Source organism: Cydia pomonella, chromosome 12, assembly GCF_033807575.1.
Source record: "Cydia pomonella isolate Wapato2018A chromosome 12, ilCydPomo1, whole genome shotgun sequence".
NCBI classification, from domain to species: domain Eukaryota; kingdom Metazoa; phylum Arthropoda; class Insecta; order Lepidoptera; family Tortricidae; genus Cydia; species Cydia pomonella.
In genome coordinates, this window is record NC_084714.1 from 11,560,407 (window position 1) to 11,580,570 (window position 20,164).

Below are 20,164 nucleotides of genomic sequence, written 5' to 3' on the forward strand. Positions count from 1 at the left end.
AAAGGCATATACTATTTTTTTACTATTTTCTGCCAATAAAAAAAAAAATATTCTCGTCAATCAAATGCCATCAAAAACATAACTTGTAAAAAAAAGAAGTCTCGTAACTCAGTTCTTCTACCGTAAACATTTGTGAGATCCATGTAATACCAAGTCGGTTAATTTATTCAGCCCCTACTTAAGGGACTTTCTGTCTTAAGTTATTACGTAATTAGCTAACCTAACAACATCTTAGTCTAGAAAACTGGACTGAAATTGAATAATATTTGAGTTTTTCCTTTATTTATACAGTAATCACTAATTATATTCCAGATTTCAAGCTTCTATGTCTCCTAGTACCTTAGAGTTTTGATGACCGGTCAGTCAGTGAGTGAGTGACAAAATTAAGAAACTTTGACTATCTAGTTGTAGTTCTTAAACTACTGGTTCAAATTGAATAAAATTTGAAATATACCGGGTTTATACAATGTCAATTTGTTTACAGAAAATTCAGGCTTCTAGTTTTATCCACATGGAAGTGGGGTCGATCATGGCCTGAACTTCCTTCGAAGTTCTTCGAGAAAAGGATGGTAAGGCCGTGCCGCTTGATTGCTCGACTTGGCGGGGGCACTGCCGTGCCGTGCCCCCAGATGTTGTATTTGATTGAATTATAAGTATATGAATATATGTATTTAGAATTTAAAAATAAAAACGTAAACTGTAATATACAATGCCAAAAGAATAGCAAAATACCAATATATCAAAGTAGATATCGAACGTGATGTGTATTATTATCTTCTCATACAATGTAAAAAATATCTATAACGTTACGGTGACATCGATAACGGACATGTCGATATTTCATTTTGTCAATCACTTTATTCTGCCACCAAAACTTCTATGTCTGGCAATATGAATCATATAAATTCCATAGTGGCAAATCGCTTTCGCAATCGCAAAGTTCGAAAAAAGAAACTGATTTGACTAGTAGGTAGTCACACCCAGTGAACGGAAATAAAACATGGAAGCATTGTGAACGCTCAATTATAGCCCAACATAAACTACTCTGAGGTAGGCGGGGATTACAAACTACTCGATTGGCAACGTCAGTTCGACCGTTGATTCGATCAAGGGGAGGGGCACAAGATTAATACTCCTTGAAATTTTCTACAAATCCGCCTAAATTAACCTAAAATAAAAATGTGTTTTTTTTCTACTTTTCGATTCGAAATTACAAAATAACCGTAAATTCCAAGTACGTCATATGTTAGGCCGATTTTTAGAAAATTTCAAGGAGTACTGTTATGTGTTAACTATGTGCCCCTCCCCTTGATCGACATCAACTTCTCCACATTCTACTAATATGCTACTATTGGGACAGTTTTGCTCCTAAGTGTAACTCCAGTAAAATTTGGATTATACATGACGAATTTTTTTCAATATTACCATGCTCATTTAAAACGTAATAACTGCATACGACTTTCATAACAACATAAGTACGTCTTTTTAGATTACGAGGATAACAGGGATGATGTTATGCCAAATGAAGTAAATTATTTTATTAAGGGGCTTATTGGACAGCTTTTTTCGTTCGTTTTATAGTTCGCTGCGAATAGCATCTTGTGGGAATCTGATTATACCTAAAGTATAACAAATAACTAGGTAGTTTCTATCCATCCCATGAAAGATAAAAGGAAAATACAAAATAATAAGGAATTTATTATAATATAGAAAATATGTAAATCAAACATAAGTTAAGAGGCTGTCGATACCTAAAGCGCGCACACTGTCTATTTGTATCGGAGTAAATGAGATAGCACTGTCGCATGTTACTGGGCCTGGGCGAGGGAATAATAAGAAAATTATTTAAATAAAAAAAAGTGGATTATATTAGTGTAATATTTTACTCGTTAGCGGTTTAGATATAAATGTTTTGAAATTGTGATCTTAATTGCAGACCCATAAGTTAAAACAATAAAGACATAGAACCGTTTAATTGTGATTTTAAGACCAATTTTTGTACCAATCATGTATCGAGTACAACCACGGTCTTTGAAATATAATTAATATGAACATGTATTTTTCTTACTTGACTAAAACAAATAGTCTTTCTTAAAAAAGTAACATCAATTTCAAGGACATGGGTGTTGACAGCCTCTTAATGTCGCTGAATGGTGTTTATTGACATTAAGTATATGCATTTCATCTATACATATCCGTGTACATTAGTGTAAAAAGATGACTATTATTTCGTTTACTTATCAGTTTTGATTACAGGCTCTGTAAACGTATCGTCTTATTTAAATGTCGGCGTAATTTGAACGTTAATGTTCTCAAATGCGGATTCCATGTTTTATTTCCGTTCATTGCACATACCCTATTAGGGGTTATTGGCGTCCGAGTCCAAAGGATTAATTTTATTCCAAAATCTTACATAATTTTCATAAAATCTTACTGTCAATTTGACAACTCAAATCGGTCTCTTGGTTTTTAATGTTTTGTCTTTCCCACAGGAAACAACGAACAATTGATTATTACAACAACGTTTTTTTTCTGATTTAAAAATCATCGATTGACTAAAGATAACCTGAAAGAGCGTCATTGTTGTTATTATAATTCTAAGCATACTTATTTATGGAAATCGGGTTTTATATTCTACATTTTTCTCAGTGCATCGCCTCAGGGCTTCTGGCAGAAAAACCTGGTCCTTGTTTTAGGTACTTACCGATTATACGAATAGCAATGTTGAACTTTATAAACATCATGTAGGTACATATTAGGTAAAATAAAAATAAAGTATCCAACACAGGTAGACGTAATATTTAATTGGGAAAATATTTAAATTATTATTTTTCATGTCAGACATATGTGTGTCTGATGAATGATGAGTATTTGAGGCATCAGAAGTTGCAATCATTCTCAAATAGTCATTTTATCTTCATTAAAATTGTACCTATACGCTAAAAACATAGGCAACCTGCAAATTATTGCGGATCACGAAATTTCACTTATACCAGTTCGCTTCATACGTGGAGCTCGGTAAGCTACCGAAATAACACCTAATTTTAGTATCTGAAATTCTGAATGAGAGAAATCTCAGCACCCATCTCAGTTCATACCGTGGCCAAAAGCAGTGACAATGTGGTTATTGACTATTTTTATAGTTTTGTTATTTTCTTTTTATAAGATTACATTTCCTGGCCGATCACGTTTTTATCCTCCAGGTGTGCAATAACAATTTTAAAATTATACGTTTTTGCTCAATAATAAAATAAAATATACCTACCTAAATTATTAACTTTTTAACTTTAAGGTCCTTGTTCATTACCAATAATAGGAAACCTTATTTCCGTTTGGATCGGGTTGAGAAAGCAGAAATATCACCATAGACTTTGGCAATCATGGGCGAATATCTATGGAGACATAGTGGGTCTACAGTTAGGCTCTTTGAATGTTGTTGTGGTATTTGGAAAAGATTTGATCAAGGAAGTTTCTTCAAGAGATATGTTTGAGGGGAGGCCGGATGGATTATTTTATATGATACGGTCGTTTGGTAAAAAATTAGGTGAGTACTCATTTTGTATTTTAGTAGCATGGTCAATACTTAAATTTTGTTACTTCTAAATTTTACCGCAAAAAGTACCCGATTTAGAACCACAAGCTTAGCGAAGTTCTTTCTAATGCTAAGAAAACGAAGTAAATATACCACTCCCAAGTTTTGCCTCGTCAAACATCAGGTTTGTGTCTCCTTTGGGCCAGTGGCACCAACCACATAACAGACTGATCAACATCACGCAGCAGAGATCTCTGAAGCTTCCCATACCTACAATAAAATTTAGCGAACGCTTTAACGTTGCAGACAGTTTGGGACAACTGACAACAACTGACCGAAAAATGACAATAGGTATTAATAGGTAAAAACTTAGGCTCTTAGACTAAAATTCGTAACGAGATATTAAACCACTCTAGCTTCCTGAGACCCCACGTGTACCACTTTTTGTGCATATTCAACAATTTTACGGAACTGTTTTGATTACTTAACTAAAGGTAGGTACCAAATCTAAACACAAAACATCTGCTTTTGAGTCTCAGGAGGCTAAACGCCTGACAATTTTTCCTTGCCCATACAGAAAGCTCTCGCAAGATTTTAAGACCCCGGTGACCGTGACGAATTATTTCATCGACTGAATCTATCAATTTGACATTTTTGCGACTAAAATCGATAACGGCTTCTTAAACCAGGCCGCGTAGCCAACATGCAAATCGCTTACGCTCCGTAGCGAACGAAATGCAACTGTCATTGTCACACCAGCATCGATTGTCACCTTAGCTAGAATTTTATGCATATGCAGACATTGCAGACCAATAACTCTTCTTACACAATGTTTTAATTTTCATATCCTCTTATAACATATTTTTTTTACTATTTTTTTTAATTACGTTGTAACTAGTTGTAGTATTTGCATAATAACTTGCATATAATTTAACTAACCCATGATTTAAGCTTATAATAAATTTAAAAGTGGAAAAATTACTGCCTTGGGTGAGACTTGAACTCACGGCCTCTGAATCGATACTCCAGCGCTCTGCCATCTGAGCCACCTAGACCTCATCCAAAGGCAGCAACTACACCTCTTCACTCTTTACCACTTTTAAATTTATTATAAGCTTAATAGCATCGTTCGCAGACGTTTCTGCTTGTTACAAATTAATTTAACCCATGATTTATTAATGAATATTTACAGGAGTAGTATTTTCGGACGGGCAATGCTGGAAAGCGACGCGTGGAGTACTCCTCAAGTATTTGAAGGGTTTTGGTTACGGCACCCGCTCCATGGAGGCATACATAGCCGAGGAGTGCACGGACCTTATCAAACTTCTCTCAAGTTCGCGGCAGCCTATAATAGTTAATGATTTATTCGACATATCAATCGTCAATATCCTGTGGCGACTGGTAGCTGGCACAAGGTTGGTAAACTTCATAATGCCTTTTTCTTTACAAGTTCAGCTTTTAAGCTCTCAAAGTACAGTCCCAACCGAAAGAAAGTATGAAATTTTCCATGCATTAAATAGGTGTCACTGAGTATTGAAATTAATGCCGCCAAGTGTATTAATGGGAACTATGGGAACTGGGGGGGGGGGGGGGGGGTACCGGCAACGATAATAAGTTTTTTCTACTCGGTGACTGTAATGCTTGAATTAAGATTACGTATAAGTATACCAAACTGTTATTGGGTTATTTCATGTATGGGCTTCCAACTCAACTATAATATTCATTTCGAAACGGTTTAGTCAACTATAATGAAATTGACCAATCACAGTTCGCCGCGGTCAAGAGGACAAAACAAAACAATAGCTCAAATTAATTATTTATTTTAATTCTTGGTTGTATAGTAGAAACAATTGCTTCATAAGTCATAAACGTATATGTGACACCCTTAATATAGCAACACCCATAGAATACGAAAACCGCTTAGCTTTGCTTGTTAGTCTCCATAGGCTACGGTGGCCAAAATCAAGTCAAATGTTACCCGTGAACAAGATGCATGTAACGGCGTCGAAATATCGGGAGCTCAAAAACAATATAAAAGGTAATCACGGTTTATATCCCGCTCGATTGAAACTAACCGTGAATCATTCAAAACTGTTATTAAGATAAAAACTGTCTAAAAATTGAATTTAGCAAGGAGCAAGTACCAGGGCCTCATGAGTTACGAGAAGGTGTCGCTGACCAACCCGCCAGGCCCCGTCCGGCGGCCGGGGCGCGTATCAGCATGAACATATCGCGGCTGCTTGCGTATCGTATCTTAAATAGTACTTTTGGTTTGTTTACCTGTATGATTCTAATAGTTTAAAGTATTATTTTTGTTGACTCGTAGAAAAAGTATTGTATACAATAGTGATATAATCAAGCTTTTCAATCTCGTACCTTATTTAGGCAACTGAGCAAGCTCCGTTGCCTAAACCCGGTACTCGACTGAAAAGCTCTCTATTATATAACGATTGTACAAAATACTATTAAGTGAGTTAATAGAGAGCACTCTATATCTACTTACTTACATTTGCTATGGCTTGGGGCTGGTCGATCTGTGTAAGACTGGCCCCAGATATTCATATTTATTTCTTAGTTTACCATACTTCAAGACGGCTTCTCAGCAACAGTGACGTAGCAATTGCTTGCCTTTTTATTAGGAGCGTTTCGTGAGTAGAGTACGATTGTAAGATTTTGACAATCATTTCTGACTTTTGTATTGCTTTAATGCAGTGGATCCCATATACATAGAAATTAGCCTTATCTTAACATATGTACACCTAGGAAAGAAGAAAAAGTGGAAACAACATGTTTTGGATAGAAAAACATGAAATTCCATCTTTCTGTTGCAAGAAGTGACCAACAGTGGAGGAACCACCATATGGCTAATGATATTTTGTGTTAAGTAGCGATCTTTCAAACTTCGTAAATTGTCTTCGTAAACGCCATCTTTCATCACTCAGTCAGGCATCCTCCCTGAAATCACCTGTTATTTTCATACCTACGCCCCTAACTGTAGCCGCCTCGGCGTGGGATTGGTAATATATGGTAAACGTGTAATAAAACTTGTATTTTTTCCTCAGATACGACTTGAAAGACATTCGATTAAAGAAGTTATGTCATATGATCAAACGGGCATTTAAAGTTGTGGACATGAGTGGCGGCGTGATGAACTTCATGCCTTTTCTGCGACATATCATTCCTGGCGCCATTGGATACACGGAGCTGAAAGAACTTCACGAGACACTATACTCGTTTATAAAGGTAAAAGTTTAGGTATCTTATAAAAAATGTATAATATATTAATATAACTATTATGATTGTACCTCAGGTTAGATAGGGTTACTTACTGTTAAGGTTCCTCTTGCCCTGAACACCATTAAAAATATATTTTCACCTCAGCAGCTCGAACGAGCCTACTTTCTTCACTCCAGGGAATATCGAAAGTGCGACTTTCCTCACTCCAGGGAGTGAGACAAAGTAGCTTTTTAATTTAGTGAGGACCATCAATACAGGAATAAAAAAAATTACTGTTGAATTTTATTAACCTTTAATATATTCTCACTACTGAGGTGAAAAGTTGTATGTGTCACACGAGAGCAAAGTTATTTTACATCTCGTGTTTTACACTCGCAAGAAAAACGAATTTGCCTCTCTTGTTGCACAAATAACTATTCTTTTAATCCTATTTTCCTACTCCTCTACTGTTATCTGTCATTTATGCATTCATTAACACGAATATAAGAACATGCATAAAAGATTTCAAGAAAAGTCTATATTGTCTATTCCTCATAAAAGCTCTTGTGCTTTTATAAGCTATAATGTTACTGCGATTAATGGCTACCAACCTAACAAAACCAAAACGAATACAGTTTTAAACTAAATATTCATTTGGTTGCATAGTAAAAATAATTACTTCATAAGTCAGAAACACGCATGTGACACCCGTAATATAGCAACACCCATAGACTACGAAGACCGCTTAGCGTTGCTTGTTAGTCTCCGTAGGCTACGGTGGCCAAAATTGAGAAAAAACTGTCCAAAAACTTAATTTAGCAAGTAGCAAGTACCAGGGCCTCATGAGTTACGAGGAGGTGTCGCCGACCGGCCGGCCGCGGCCCGGGGCGGGCCGGGCGCGTAACAAGGTATGCTCGCGCGTCTTGGCTATATACTTTTGCTGTAATTTGTTTACCTAAATTAAGATTTATTTTTGTTGACTCGTAGGAAAAATATTGTATGCAACGTTGTATAAGTAGGTCAAAAAATTCTCGTGGCGTATTCCTTTACAATGTTCGCCTACGCCTTCGGCTCCGGCTCACATTGTAACTCACGCCACTCGCCTTTTTTGACCCTTCTTATACAACTGTTGCATAAAATACTATAATATCCAACATGACCTTATACCGATTAAATTTCAATAAGTATAGGGTGCTTTCTATGTGTTTATATATTATATATGTATATCTTTGTCTAAGTACCAACAACACAGGCCTTATTGAGCTTTCTGTGGCACTAAGTCAATTTGTGTAATAATGTAACCTAACCTTACCTAAAAGTTTTATGGTGGTAAAAATCAATGAAGATTTAGATGTTATTCACAAAACAAAATTTTCATACTCGTAGTAGCAAATTTTCACATCGCGTTTTTTCATCTATACGCACTTTAATTTTTTGCCTACCTTCATGTTACACTAACGCTAGGAAAATACTAACTGTAATAGATTGCAAATCAAACCAAATGAACGCTATTAATTATTTTTTAATACAGTTGCTCAAAAAGTGCTACTTTACGTAGCTGTTTAGCGTGCGGAAAGTTGGTTTTCGCGAAGTTAGTGCTTTTATACTTTTCCATATATTTTTGTTCCAATTCATGACTTATTGATGAGTGTTAATGTTAGTTTCCTTTAAAAGTCGTAAAATGAACATAAAAACCTTCTGTTAATGTAAGAATAATAAATATATGCATAATTCATAGGTATTTTATTACTTACCTTCAATCTTCATCATTATAACACATTTATTTTTTAATACTGAATATTGAAAAACCATTCTTATTAAGTTGTCTGAATGGAACGGAATAGCTGCCGAAACGCTTGTCAAAGCAGAGGCGTTTTTTTCTTACTGCAAACATGTTTAAGTTTCCAAAGATTCCAACATTCAATATTGTTTATACACGATATACAAATAATCGTAAATAACGATACTTAGGTAATAATAATATAATGTTTTATATTTACAATCTTATAGAACATGCATAAAAAAGTACTTGTGGTTTTTCTTATGTTTTCGCAACTGTATTAAAAACGTCGTTCGATACACGTGCGGAAATGTCATACTTCACTCCTCCCGAGTCTTGCCACTCGCCTCTGGCTCGTGGCATCGTGAAATAATGAACTACTTTCCGCCCTAGCATCGAAATGTACTATATCATTCAAAATCATCACTAGCCATCAACTCCACTAGCCAACACGAAGAAACAACTCAACATTATAGTACTGTTGTGGATAAAATGCAACATTCTCATTCGTTTTTGAAGAATAAAGAGAGCTTTTAGGAGATGGTGTGGTGAAAAATATTGGCAGTGTGAACGTAATCTCAGAGCCCAACTGGGGAAGTACTTTACAGAAAACTGCAGCCAAATAACACTAGACCCTACTTATAGTGTTGTGTTCCTGCCGGTGAGTAAGGTTGCCAGAGCTCAACAAAGTATTATTATTATTTTGTATTAGGTAAATTACCTATGTATTTGACATTTCCTGCAGTAATGCAGTCGATCGCAGCAGTATTGCGGCACGACAATCCTGCTGACTGCATTACTGGCAGAAAAGTTTTAGCTATACTAATATCACACTCAAATTTTGAGGGTTCAATGTAATAATGGAACCCTAAAAAGTATTTATTACAAAATAAAAAAAATCTACACACTTCCAAATTATTGATAACCAAGTATAAGAATGTTGTTAAAATACCCCTACTCTGACGGGAATAAATAAATACTGGCAACATATTTTTGTATACGTGTGTGCGTTCCTGAGCGTAAGACACGAGCGTCGCACGCACACGTCGATCATGTTTCGGCTTCACTTTTGGCAGATTTGCCGTATGGAGACTATCGGTCTCTGTGTATTATGTCTATGCATGTAGCTAATTAATGGGTAGAACACAAATAATACATCCATTAATTTAATAAAAAAACATAAAGAGTTCAAGTTCAGTTTTTATTTTAAGTATTTGCAATAGCGATAACGGTTCAATAACAACAAGTGATTATTATTTAGATCATGGACGTAATAAGTTGTCTTATTTTTTCTTCTTGCCTCTGGAACGATCTATAATTATGTTATAACTACTATAGCAAACCACAGTATATTGGTTTTATTGAATTTTCGTGTGCAATATGTTGTGGCGTTAAATAAATGTACTTATTTTCTTTCTTCTTTCAATAGTAGATATAAAGCAAATAATCATGATAGTGTCGTATATTATTATTATTATCCTAACTGGACTTAATGACAGGTAGAAAATATCACTGTTTACTGTTCTATAAAATTTAAGGTAGGTATAGTTAATCCCTCTTATGGCGGTTCATTAACATTGCATGCGGTTTTTTACATTACTGTATTTGGTCTATCGGCTGAATTCATTGTACTTTGTAATATCTACCTTAGCAATGTATCGAATATTGCATGCAAGTTCTGGGCACATCTAAATGGGGCTCTATAAGTAACGATAGAGCTAACGATTTTAATCTGATGATTTTTGAAGCTGATGGTCCCGGGTTCAAATCCTGGTAAGGGCATTTATTCGTGTGATGAGCATGGATATTTGTTCCTGAGTCATGGGTGTTTTCTATGTATTTAAGTATTTATAAATATTTATACATTATATATATCGTTGTCTAAGTACCCTCAACACAAGCCTTATTGAGCTTACTGTGGGACTTAATCAATTTGTGTAATAACGTCCTATAATATTTATTTATTTATTTAATTAATTTAAATATAATATATACTTCAAGGAGGAGACACATTTGTTATTAATTATGATTTACAAGTTGCTTCCTGTCGATATCGAAAACACTTGAGCCGATACTTAATTAAATAATTAATCACTAGCTCTGATACATCCTTGGCCTCATTAAACCAGGGTATGGGTAATTACCCATATTTATAACTATAAATGAGCGTGGATTCCTCCCGCCGCCACGATGGTCTCGCCGGTAATGAAGCTGGCGTCGCTGGACGCCAGAAACGCCACAACTCCAGCTATTTCTGATGGCTCTCCCAGCCGTCGCATTGGTATTTGTGGCAAAATTTCCTTCCAAAGATCTTCCGAACTAGTAAGCTGTAAATTTATAAGTAAATTTTGTTTGGTTTACGCAGAAAGACGCAGCGGCGTAAGATACCCTACTCTCGGAGAGCCATAATGTTGCGATTTGGATGTTTACTGTTTACATTTGTATGCCAAGTCATGATCTGAATTACCTATATACCTATTAATCGTTTGTCTTAATCTGTCACTTTGACTTTTGTATTTGTAAGAAAAGGATTAAATATAAATTGACTACTTTATTGAGGCTTGAAAAGTTTATGAATATTGTGGTAAATTGTTTAATATACTTACAATCGAAGCAAATTTAGTAGCAATAACACCAGGCGCCACACAGTTAACTCTTATGTTGGCGCCCGCAACTTCATTCGCTATAGCTTTAGTCAACCCGATCAATGCTGTCTTACTCACACTGTATAGACCTATAGGCTAAAATAATCATAAACTCAATAAAATTAATAGTCTTAAATACAAAGATGTCAAAAGTAAGGATAGGCCCGTTCATATAATTTCGACCGAATATTCTGGTTTGATGTGCCTCGGTGGAAACTACAACGCGATTCGCATCACGCGCGCGATTGGTCTCGCAGCTATCGTGCAGTCCGCACGCTTGGCATTCGCCATTCTTAGTGCCCGTAAGGACCGTCTTTACGAAGTAATATATAAGTCAATGCATAAATATCATTACCATATGGTTACCAAATACCCACCCACATAGGTTTATATCCAACTATGGATGAAATAAACACTATGCTGCCACCGCCTCGCTTGACGAGATTAGGGTAGGCTTCCTTAGCTAGCGACCAAGAGCTTTTCACGTTCACTTCGAATATTTTGTTCCACTTGGCTTCTTCTGCCTGAAACAAATATTATTATTTTATATGCTTGTAGCAATGTAATCATATTATAATAGATGAAATCATTGTAATGTATTTACCTCTAACACTGATGATGCTCCTGGATTAACTGCAGCATTCGATACTAATATATCTAGACCCCCAAATTTAGCATTGGCCTGCAAAGAGATATTGATTTAGCTCATATTTAGGTACCTAGTACCTGAGAACAGTCCACACTATCATCATATTCGGTTAGAAATAAGGTTCGACGTACAGTATCAAATAATATCTTCCTCTGTTCTGCATCCGCGACGTGGCATGCTACGCCCTCTACAGTAATGCCTTCTCTACGAAGCTCTTTAACAGCCCTCTGAACGTTGTTGTCTTTCCTACTGCATATTACTACAGATGCACCCTCATTTCCAAGTCTTTTAGCAATACCAAAACCAATCCTGTAACAAACCAAGTCTTTTTTGCATTTTTAAGACAATGATAACCGACTAAGTACGAATCGAATTTGCGCACAAAGGCTTCCGTGTAATGTAACTGTTCTATTTTCCAACAGCATGAGTACGGTGACACACGTCATCTCCATGCAATTTATAACCTTAAACGTAACGTATCCATGCTGTTAGATTAGATACGTCCTGATAGTCCATACGTCGGTATAGGCTAGCAACTATAAATACAAGTTTGTCATCTAATTATTGTATAAATTTACGTTATTGTACATTTTCCTTTAATTATGCTTTGCTTAATAAATGGCTTTTTACCAGATCTCATATGCTTATTGGGCAAAGAGAAGTTTTCTTCATTGCGTCACGTCAGAATAAATAATAATAGCATTTGCGTGAACTTAACAGGGCTAAAAGCCCTAAAAACTTTCTTAGTGCTGATATTACAATTTTTATTTCTTCTTAAAATCTTGAAAAAGTAATAAATACAAATGTTTCAGAAACTTAAACATTAATATTACGAGATCGCGTGAACGAAGCAGGGCTAAAATCCCTAAAACATTTAAAAATATTTAAAACGTAATAAATATTGATAAAAGTTGAAGAAACTTACCCTTCAGTAGATGCTGTGACTATAGCTACCTTGCCCTTCATCCTGTTCAATTCAGCACTAACGCTATACGGCTTTACTGAAGTGAGGCTTTTGCCTCTTATTGATAACCTTCCCAGAGAACGGATCATTTAAAAATATTATATTATACCTTTAGGTCTTAGTAGTCATGCACACTCGTGCACAATATGAATAAAGAGTGTCGTGAAAAAGAAAAGCCTAATGCGCTTGTCTGATGATAAGTAAGATATGCAGTCATAAATGTTATCGTTAAATTCTCTAATCGTTAAAATGTTATGCTAAAGGGAGGTGCGGCATGGCAATTTTTTTAAAGTTCGGTAGTGATAAACAATTTTCACCAAGGCACTTTGCGAAAACTAGTTTATACTGAAAAATCCCAGTTAAAACTAATTTTCACCGACGCCTTACGGAAAACTTTTAACTAGCAAAAGCGCGTTTTCTCTCAGGCGATACGGAAAACTGTATTTAACTAGGGAAAACGTGTATTCGCTAAAAACTTTTTTTTTTACGGTAACATACCTATCAATCACATCGGCACAAGTGGTAAATAAATACCTCTAATAGAAACTAGAAAGAGAAAGCTTTACACACGTAAAGTAGGGTGATCTTTTTTTCGTTTCAACCCTGTATGAAGTGTTCGGATAGGAAAAGAACAGGGAATTCGAGCTGATGATGCAGATCGAAGGTGGGCATTGGAGCTGAAACAAAACAACCTCATTGAATTTGGGCTCTTTAAAATCTTCTTGATAAGAAATTGATGACTGTTTTAATAAAAGTATCTAATACAGTCGGTGAATAAAAATATTTGGCTTTTTCCTCCCTGCTAGGAGGGGTTATTAGTGGGATTTTTTTCCCCCAGTAGTTACCAGTGGTAAAAGGTGGGGAAAAAAATCCTAGTTACCACCAATTTTAACTTGTAACTACTGGGAATTTTTTTCTTAGTAGTTACCACTGGTAAAAGGTGGGAATATTTTTTTCCAGTAGTTACCACCAAAATTTGATTAGCGTTCCGTACTAATAAAAACAATATAAACACACAAACAAACACTGAATTAGAAATCGACTTCTGATGAAACGAATAACTAATTAACTTATAATTAATTCGAAGTTTAAGTAATTACTTATTAAGGAACTCTATATTTATACTATTTTTATTAGTATTTAATGCTAACAAATTTTTGGTGATATCTACTGGGATTTTTTTTTCCCAGTAGTTACCAGTGGTAAAAGGTGGAAAAAAATCCCAGTAGTTACCACTGGTAACAACTTGGTGGTAACTAGTGGGAATAACCCGCTAGGAGGGATTAAAGTGGCACTTTTAGGTTCTAGGATTTTATTGTCAGTATAAAATATCAACATAATGAAATATGAAAATAGTATGCACATAAACGATTACAATTTCTTTATAATCTATGACGTGCATACTATTTTACTTTAACTTAAATAATAGTTTCAAACATAATCATTTCCTCATAGATTATGTGAAAAGTAGTATCTATTACATAGTAGCAAAATTATTTTTACTTTGGGCACTAACACCTGAATCCCTTATTACGCGCTTTGAACTCAATGTACGCTCACGCTGTAATAATGTAATTTTTCACCTCAGCAGTTCAAACAAGCCTGCTTCGTCACTCCAGGGAGTGAGTAAAGTGCTACTTTCGTCACTCCAGGGAGTGAGACAAAGTAGCTTTTTAATTTAGTGAAGGCCATGAATACTGGAATATTTCTAGAAGCTTTCGTCATAATGACGATGCCTTTCATTCATGAAAGTAAATAAATGTTAACTTTATTTGATGTTGAATTTTTAACATTTAATATGTTCTCACTACTGAGGTGAATAGTTGTATGTATTTTGAGTCCCTCGCTACGGTCACGATTCAAACTTAGAATCACTCACTCCGCTCGTGATTCAATTATATAATCTTTCGCTTACTCGGGACTCAAAATCAACACTCGCAAGAAAAACCAACTTTCCTCTCTTGTTGCACAAATAACTATTGCTCCCTTATTGTATTTAACCCATTCGTCTTTTACAGGAAACTATAAAAGAGCATGAGAAAAACATCATTACAAAAGATCCGAGAGATGTCATCGACGCCTTCCTGATTGAATCGATAGAAAACAAGGCTGATGCAAGTGTGTACAATTCTATTGAACCATTTTAGTATCTTACTCCTCGGATATAAGTTCTAAAATGTAATATTGATGTTATTAGACGTCACTGTATTATCAATCGGGTAGTTTTTGATAAGTAGTCATTATGTTATGTCTATATATAGAACAGCGTTATCTAATCCCAGACATGCTCTTAAGTAGGTACTTAATCTGGGGGACGGTAGTGCCCCCGCCAAAGCGAGCAAGGCTAAGTGCAAAGGCACTACCTACATTTTCTCGAATATTATTCACAATACCTGTATGATATTTTTTGTTACCGATTTATCAATTTTAGAGAATACTCATCACATCACATTTACCAAGTTTCTACCTACCTACCTAATTACACTATTCAATTTTGTGATATATATTATTTAATATTATAGGTAGGTACGAGTATACTGCTACTTACGCATATTGCATGAGTTTATATTAGAAATAAATATTTGGGAACAATCTCATAGTTGTACGAGGATGCGTAGCGAGAATAGCGAGACTAGCGAGGGATGTGTTTGTTAAGTACGTCTAGAAGCACTTTCATTTACCTATCCTCGCTTAGCGCAACTCTCATCTGCAATCTTCTATTCGTTCTTAACAAACACATCCCTCGCATCATCTCTGGTGGAAACGCAGCCTTGTATAGATAAATACATACAGATACCTAATGTTAACAGTATTAATGTATATACAAACAGAATGCGCACTTTTTATACGCCGAACGCCTACACAAACGGATAAGCAACCGCTCATTGTAAGGTATTCCATCACCACTTATTATTTATCTTGAGGATTAAATACATTTTATTAGGATTAAATGCGATTAGAAGAACGTATTTTGCCACTTGGTTCCACAGGCATGCATGCATAGGCTCTCTTATATTTCATCACAGAGATGTAAATTTAGGTTATGTATCACTAATACTTATTTATTACGTGATTCGCGAATAATTAAGTAAGTGCCCACTCAAAACTGTCCCATAAGTGTAATTGTCATACGCGTCCGCAAACATTCCATTTTGTTTCATGGAAATACCTAAATAATAAAGTTGATTGTGTTTTCGAACAAAATTCCATGAATATACTGGAAAACAAACAAATATATTGCATTTTTTCTGCCTATAACAGTTTCAGAAGAAGAGCTCCAAGTGGTGTGCCTTGATATGCTGGAAGCTGGAATGGAGACCGTAGGCAACACGGCCGTGTTTCTTCTCCTGCACGTCTCTCTGAATCCACAGGTGCAAGCGCGTCTTAGACAAGAGATTGATGATGTAGTCGGCCCAAAACGATCGCCGGCGTTGGTTGATAGAACAAGGTAAAACACTTGTGAGGTATTCCTTCTTTAGCGTCCTATGTCTGCGTTTTTCCGATCTCATCTTAATTAAGTACTCTCAGTGTCCGCTTTCGGCAACATAACTTCAAGAATTGACGCATTTGATTTTAAAAAAGCAACTGCCATCTGACCTTTGAATCCATAGGGGAAAAGGAGGAAATTGGATATTCCTAATCTATTAGAATTAATCCGATTTTCTCATCGTAATTGATGTTTTTCTTCATCGAAGAACACAAATGCCTACCTATAAGTATTTAATAATATTTTGTACTTCGCACAAGTCGGCATGCGATCCCATGACCTCATGCTTAGAAGCCGCATGCCTTACGGCTAAGCCATCAGCGCTCAAGACACATACCGGAGGGCCACGAAATGCACGCTCAGAGCGTCAGGGGCATGCACGCTCTATGCTAACGCCACAAATTAGCAGTTTGCGAGCCCGCACGCACGTGTACGCTCGGAGCGTGCATTCCCTGGCCGAGGTATCACGCATTATAGATTTGTTAAACTAATATCTAGTATAACAAGTAATGCTTGCATTAGTGAAGCATCGCGTACCACGACGGTCAGTATAGCGGTAATATTGAAAGAAAGAAAGAAATATATTTATTAACATCATAATTTGTACAACCATTTGACAAAACTGTAAAATAACACACACTACAAATTACTTAGATGTTAAACAGGATCCCCACTCAGCATATTGCCACGGCAAGCCATGGCGCTGATTTTCAGTGGAGACCTGGCTTAAAACTACGCTACATCTAAACTAAAACTAAGCGAGTGAGAACATAACCGTCAAAACAATGATTACAAATAAATATATATATTGACGATAAACGAAATATGTTCTATGAAACTATGAACTTCTACAGAATGGTGTACACCGAGGCGGTGATCATGGAAGCTCTCCGTATCTCAAGCGTGGCCCCAGTGGGCATCCCCCACATGGCAAGGGAAAAAACGCGGCTCAAGAATTATGTTATCCCTAAGGTATTTTGCCATCCGTTACATAGAATATATGTGATAGTTCTATGTATAACAAGAATAGTCTTAACTCACCCCTGGTGAACCTTACGTTTTGGTTACTATGGCTGTGAAATATGGAGTCCAACGGTCTGAAATGGGCAAGTTGATTGGGTGGCGGGGTAATTTGATAAAATTGCCCAAATGCACATTTATTTAGAATTTCGTATACCATATCTAACTTAGGAAGAACTTAGAAACGTAAAATATGATACCGATTTGATTTCGATGACATAGCGCATACGAGTATGACCAGATTATTAACCTTAGTAGATGGCCGACTCATGTTCACATTGGCCCTCCCTTACTAATCTAACTTTTTTATCCTAATCTATGACTAAAAACGAATAATTAAAACTTTGAGCAATATATTGAGAAAAAATGTAAAACATATTTTATTTATTGTAGGGTACATTAATCTTACTGGCTCTACACGACCTTCACAACGGCTCTCACTGGACGGACCCGCACGAGTTTCGACCCGAGAGATTTCTCACAAAAGAAGGGAATCTAGTACAGGATGAGTGGCTAATGCCCTTTGGGACAGGTAAGCCCTAGAACCCGGGGTCCTATTCCCGCACCGATTAAACGCGTGAGGGCCTCTTAATTATGAATGTATCAGTTAGTACGTTGCCGAATTTTTAGTAACTTATACATCCACAGTATTTTCAACCGACTTCAAAAAAAAGCTAGGAGAATGTTCTCAATTCATCGCAGTCTTGTATTTTTACAAATCAAAATCGAAGATTAGCAAAAAGATACAGACAACCAATAAATAAAATATTTTTACAAAGAGGCACAGTTGCTATTAAACCTCGTACTAATATTTAAACCCGAGCAAGCGAAATATTTTAAAACGGAAGAGAAAGCATAACAGCCGTAACACCCACTGGAAAGCTGATTCAGTGTGTACTGTAATCCCAAATGTAAAATAGTTTTTCAATGGCTAATATTAAGGCATGAAAGTGCAGAGCAAGCAACCAGTGATATTAATTATCATGATATCATTTGTCTTTATTGGTGCATGCGAGATGCACTGCGAGTCGTGTCATAACAATGTGAAATTAAGTTGAGATTGTAAAATTAGAACCGGCCTCCGGTGTCAAATAAACAAACGGTACACACACGTTAATGAATATTTTTTTATTACACACTGTTTAACCAAAATATTATTAGCAAAGCCATTAATCTTACCCATAACTGACTAGGGTGATTTGTGTTATCCGGACTTAAATGAAGAGCTATTTGCAAGTTAGATCGTTTACTAAATAATTGCATTCGGTTCATTTTCTGTCTCCGTAAATACAACCATGTTTCCTCTTTCTGCTCTAAACTTGGATGGTTTCCTATACGAGTTCGTCGCAACATTCGCATGCTTTGCAGCCTCTTTTTCTGTCATTAATGATCCTCAATCCCCCGAATATTTGAAAGTTTTCTACAACTACTATGGTGTTTCTCGTGTCCATCAACTTCGCTCCACTGACAACCTGTCTCTATCCATACCATCTCACCGAACAAGTTACATGTCCATTCAGGTAGTTCGCCTTTGGAACAGTCTCCCTGTTAAAAATAGACAGTCTCCGAATAGAATTGCTTTTAAACAAGCCTTGCTGGTAAAATGGCAATTTTTTTTCATCTGATTTATGATGTATGTGTACAACGTAGGTACGAGTATATGTAATTTTATTTTTGTTATTTGCTTATATGTGTATGTATTATACCCATGTATTATTTATATTACTCGTATTTGTTTAGTTGTATGAGTTGTGTAAAAGTATCTAATTTGTTTTTTAATTACAACTTGATGTTGCACTGCCTACAATTTATCTGCTTTGCCTGAAGGTTGACTGGTAGAGAATGCCTTGTAGTATTAAGTCCGCCTTTTGTACGTGTGTTTTTTTCTTTTGTGCAATAAAGATTAAATAAATAAATTATCTTTCAGGTAAACGACGTTGCATTGGCGAAGGCCTAGCCCGCTCTGAACTGTTCATGTTCCTGACATACATACTGCAGAACTTCACTCTAGTAATACCTGAAGGCGACCCTACACCTTCGACGGAACCGGTCAACGGGGTGACACTCTCGGCGGAACCCTTCAGGCTCATATTTAGGCCGAGACGTTAAGTGACCAGTTCTTTGTAGGCACGGTTTGGCACAAAATCTTTATAAGTTGTTTAGTTTGTCAGAATTATTCTTTACATTTTTTTTCTAATAATTAAGTATTATATTTTTATATAACATTTATTTATACCTACTACCTAATGGTTTTTTGGTGAGTGTTTACATTTCGTTATTTTATTAAATTTTAAATTAGTTGATAATATGCTCTAACTGTAGTTTTACGACGTATTTCATTTTCTCGATGGATATAACGAATACCTATTACTAATGACTAATTTATTATGACTCACTTTCGGGTAAAAATAAATTAAATTTTTGGGGATTTTTCAGAAAATAGTGTTTTTTTTTTATACTACGTCGGTGGCAAACAAGCATACGGCCTGCCTGATGGTAAGCAGTATCCGTAGCCTATGTACGCCTGCAACTCCAAAGGAGTTACATGCGCGTTGCCGACCCTAACCCCCTCCCACCCTCGTTGAGCTCTGGCAACCTTACTCACCGGCAGGAACACAACACTATGAGTAGGGTCTAGTATTATTTGGCTGCGATTTTCTGTAAGGTGGAGGTACTTCCCCAGTTGGGCTCTGCTCTAGATCTGGAATGACATCCGCTGTGCTGTGCCCTACCACACAGAGCGAGATGACATTCACAATGCCCATACCTCTCTTGTGGACGTAGTTTAAGGACATACCCGGGTCCGAGTGTACCCAATGAGCGTGAGTTGTAAAGAATTCACTGTCCGTTTTGTGACGATAATTAAGCATT

The 20,164-nt window shown here is 36.2% G+C and overlaps 2 protein-coding genes across 2 annotated transcripts; one reads left to right on the plus strand and one right to left on the minus strand.

Annotated features, from left to right (window-relative positions):
* The first annotated feature begins 2,124 nt into the window (after positions 1-2,124).
* LOC133523551 (farnesoate epoxidase-like) lies at positions 2,125-19,880 on the plus strand. The gene is made up of 9 exons (XM_061859203.1): positions 2,125-3,203; positions 3,293-3,544; positions 4,725-4,947; positions 6,595-6,775; positions 14,805-14,904; positions 16,048-16,234; positions 17,128-17,245; positions 17,687-17,825; positions 19,221-19,880. Exons 1-9 carry the CDS (start codon positions 3,119-3,121, stop codon positions 19,400-19,402), a joined length of 1,467 nt encoding a protein of 488 aa, XP_061715187.1. The 5' UTR covers positions 2,125-3,118; the 3' UTR covers positions 19,403-19,880.
* Positions 10,551-13,878, minus strand: LOC133523553 (uncharacterized). Its single transcript, XM_061859206.1, has 6 exons — positions 12,748-13,878; positions 11,954-12,131; positions 11,778-11,855; positions 11,551-11,697; positions 11,135-11,269; positions 10,551-10,855 (listed from the first exon to the last, which is right to left on the minus strand). Exons 1-6 carry the CDS (start codon positions 12,873-12,875, stop codon positions 10,685-10,687), a joined length of 837 nt encoding a protein of 278 aa, XP_061715190.1. The 5' UTR covers positions 12,876-13,878; the 3' UTR covers positions 10,551-10,684.
* Positions 19,881-20,164: the final 284 nt, after the last annotated feature.

Bases quoted from the DNA above. Each gene is read 5' to 3' on its own strand.
- LOC133523553 (XM_061859206.1), bottom strand. From the start codon at position 12,875: ATGATCCGTTCTCTGGGAAGGTTATCAATAAGAGGCAAAAGCCTCACT. The intron at 11,856-11,953 runs GTACGTCGAACC...ATCTCTTTGCAG, and splicing joins GGAAGATATTATTTGATACT to GCCAATGCTAAATTTGGGGG. The intron at 11,270-11,550 runs GTGGGTATTTGG...TGATTATTTTAG, and splicing joins TTGGATATAAACCTATGTGG to CCTATAGGTCTATACAGTGT.
- LOC133523551 (XM_061859203.1), top strand. From the start codon at position 3,119: ATGTGGTTATTGACTATTTTTATAGTTTTGTTATTTTCTTTTTATAAG. The intron at 3,204-3,292 runs GTGTGCAATAAC...TTTAACTTTAAG, and splicing joins ATCACGTTTTTATCCTCCAG to GTCCTTGTTCATTACCAATA. The intron at 16,235-17,127 runs GTAAAACACTTG...GAACTTCTACAG, and splicing joins GCGTTGGTTGATAGAACAAG to AATGGTGTACACCGAGGCGG.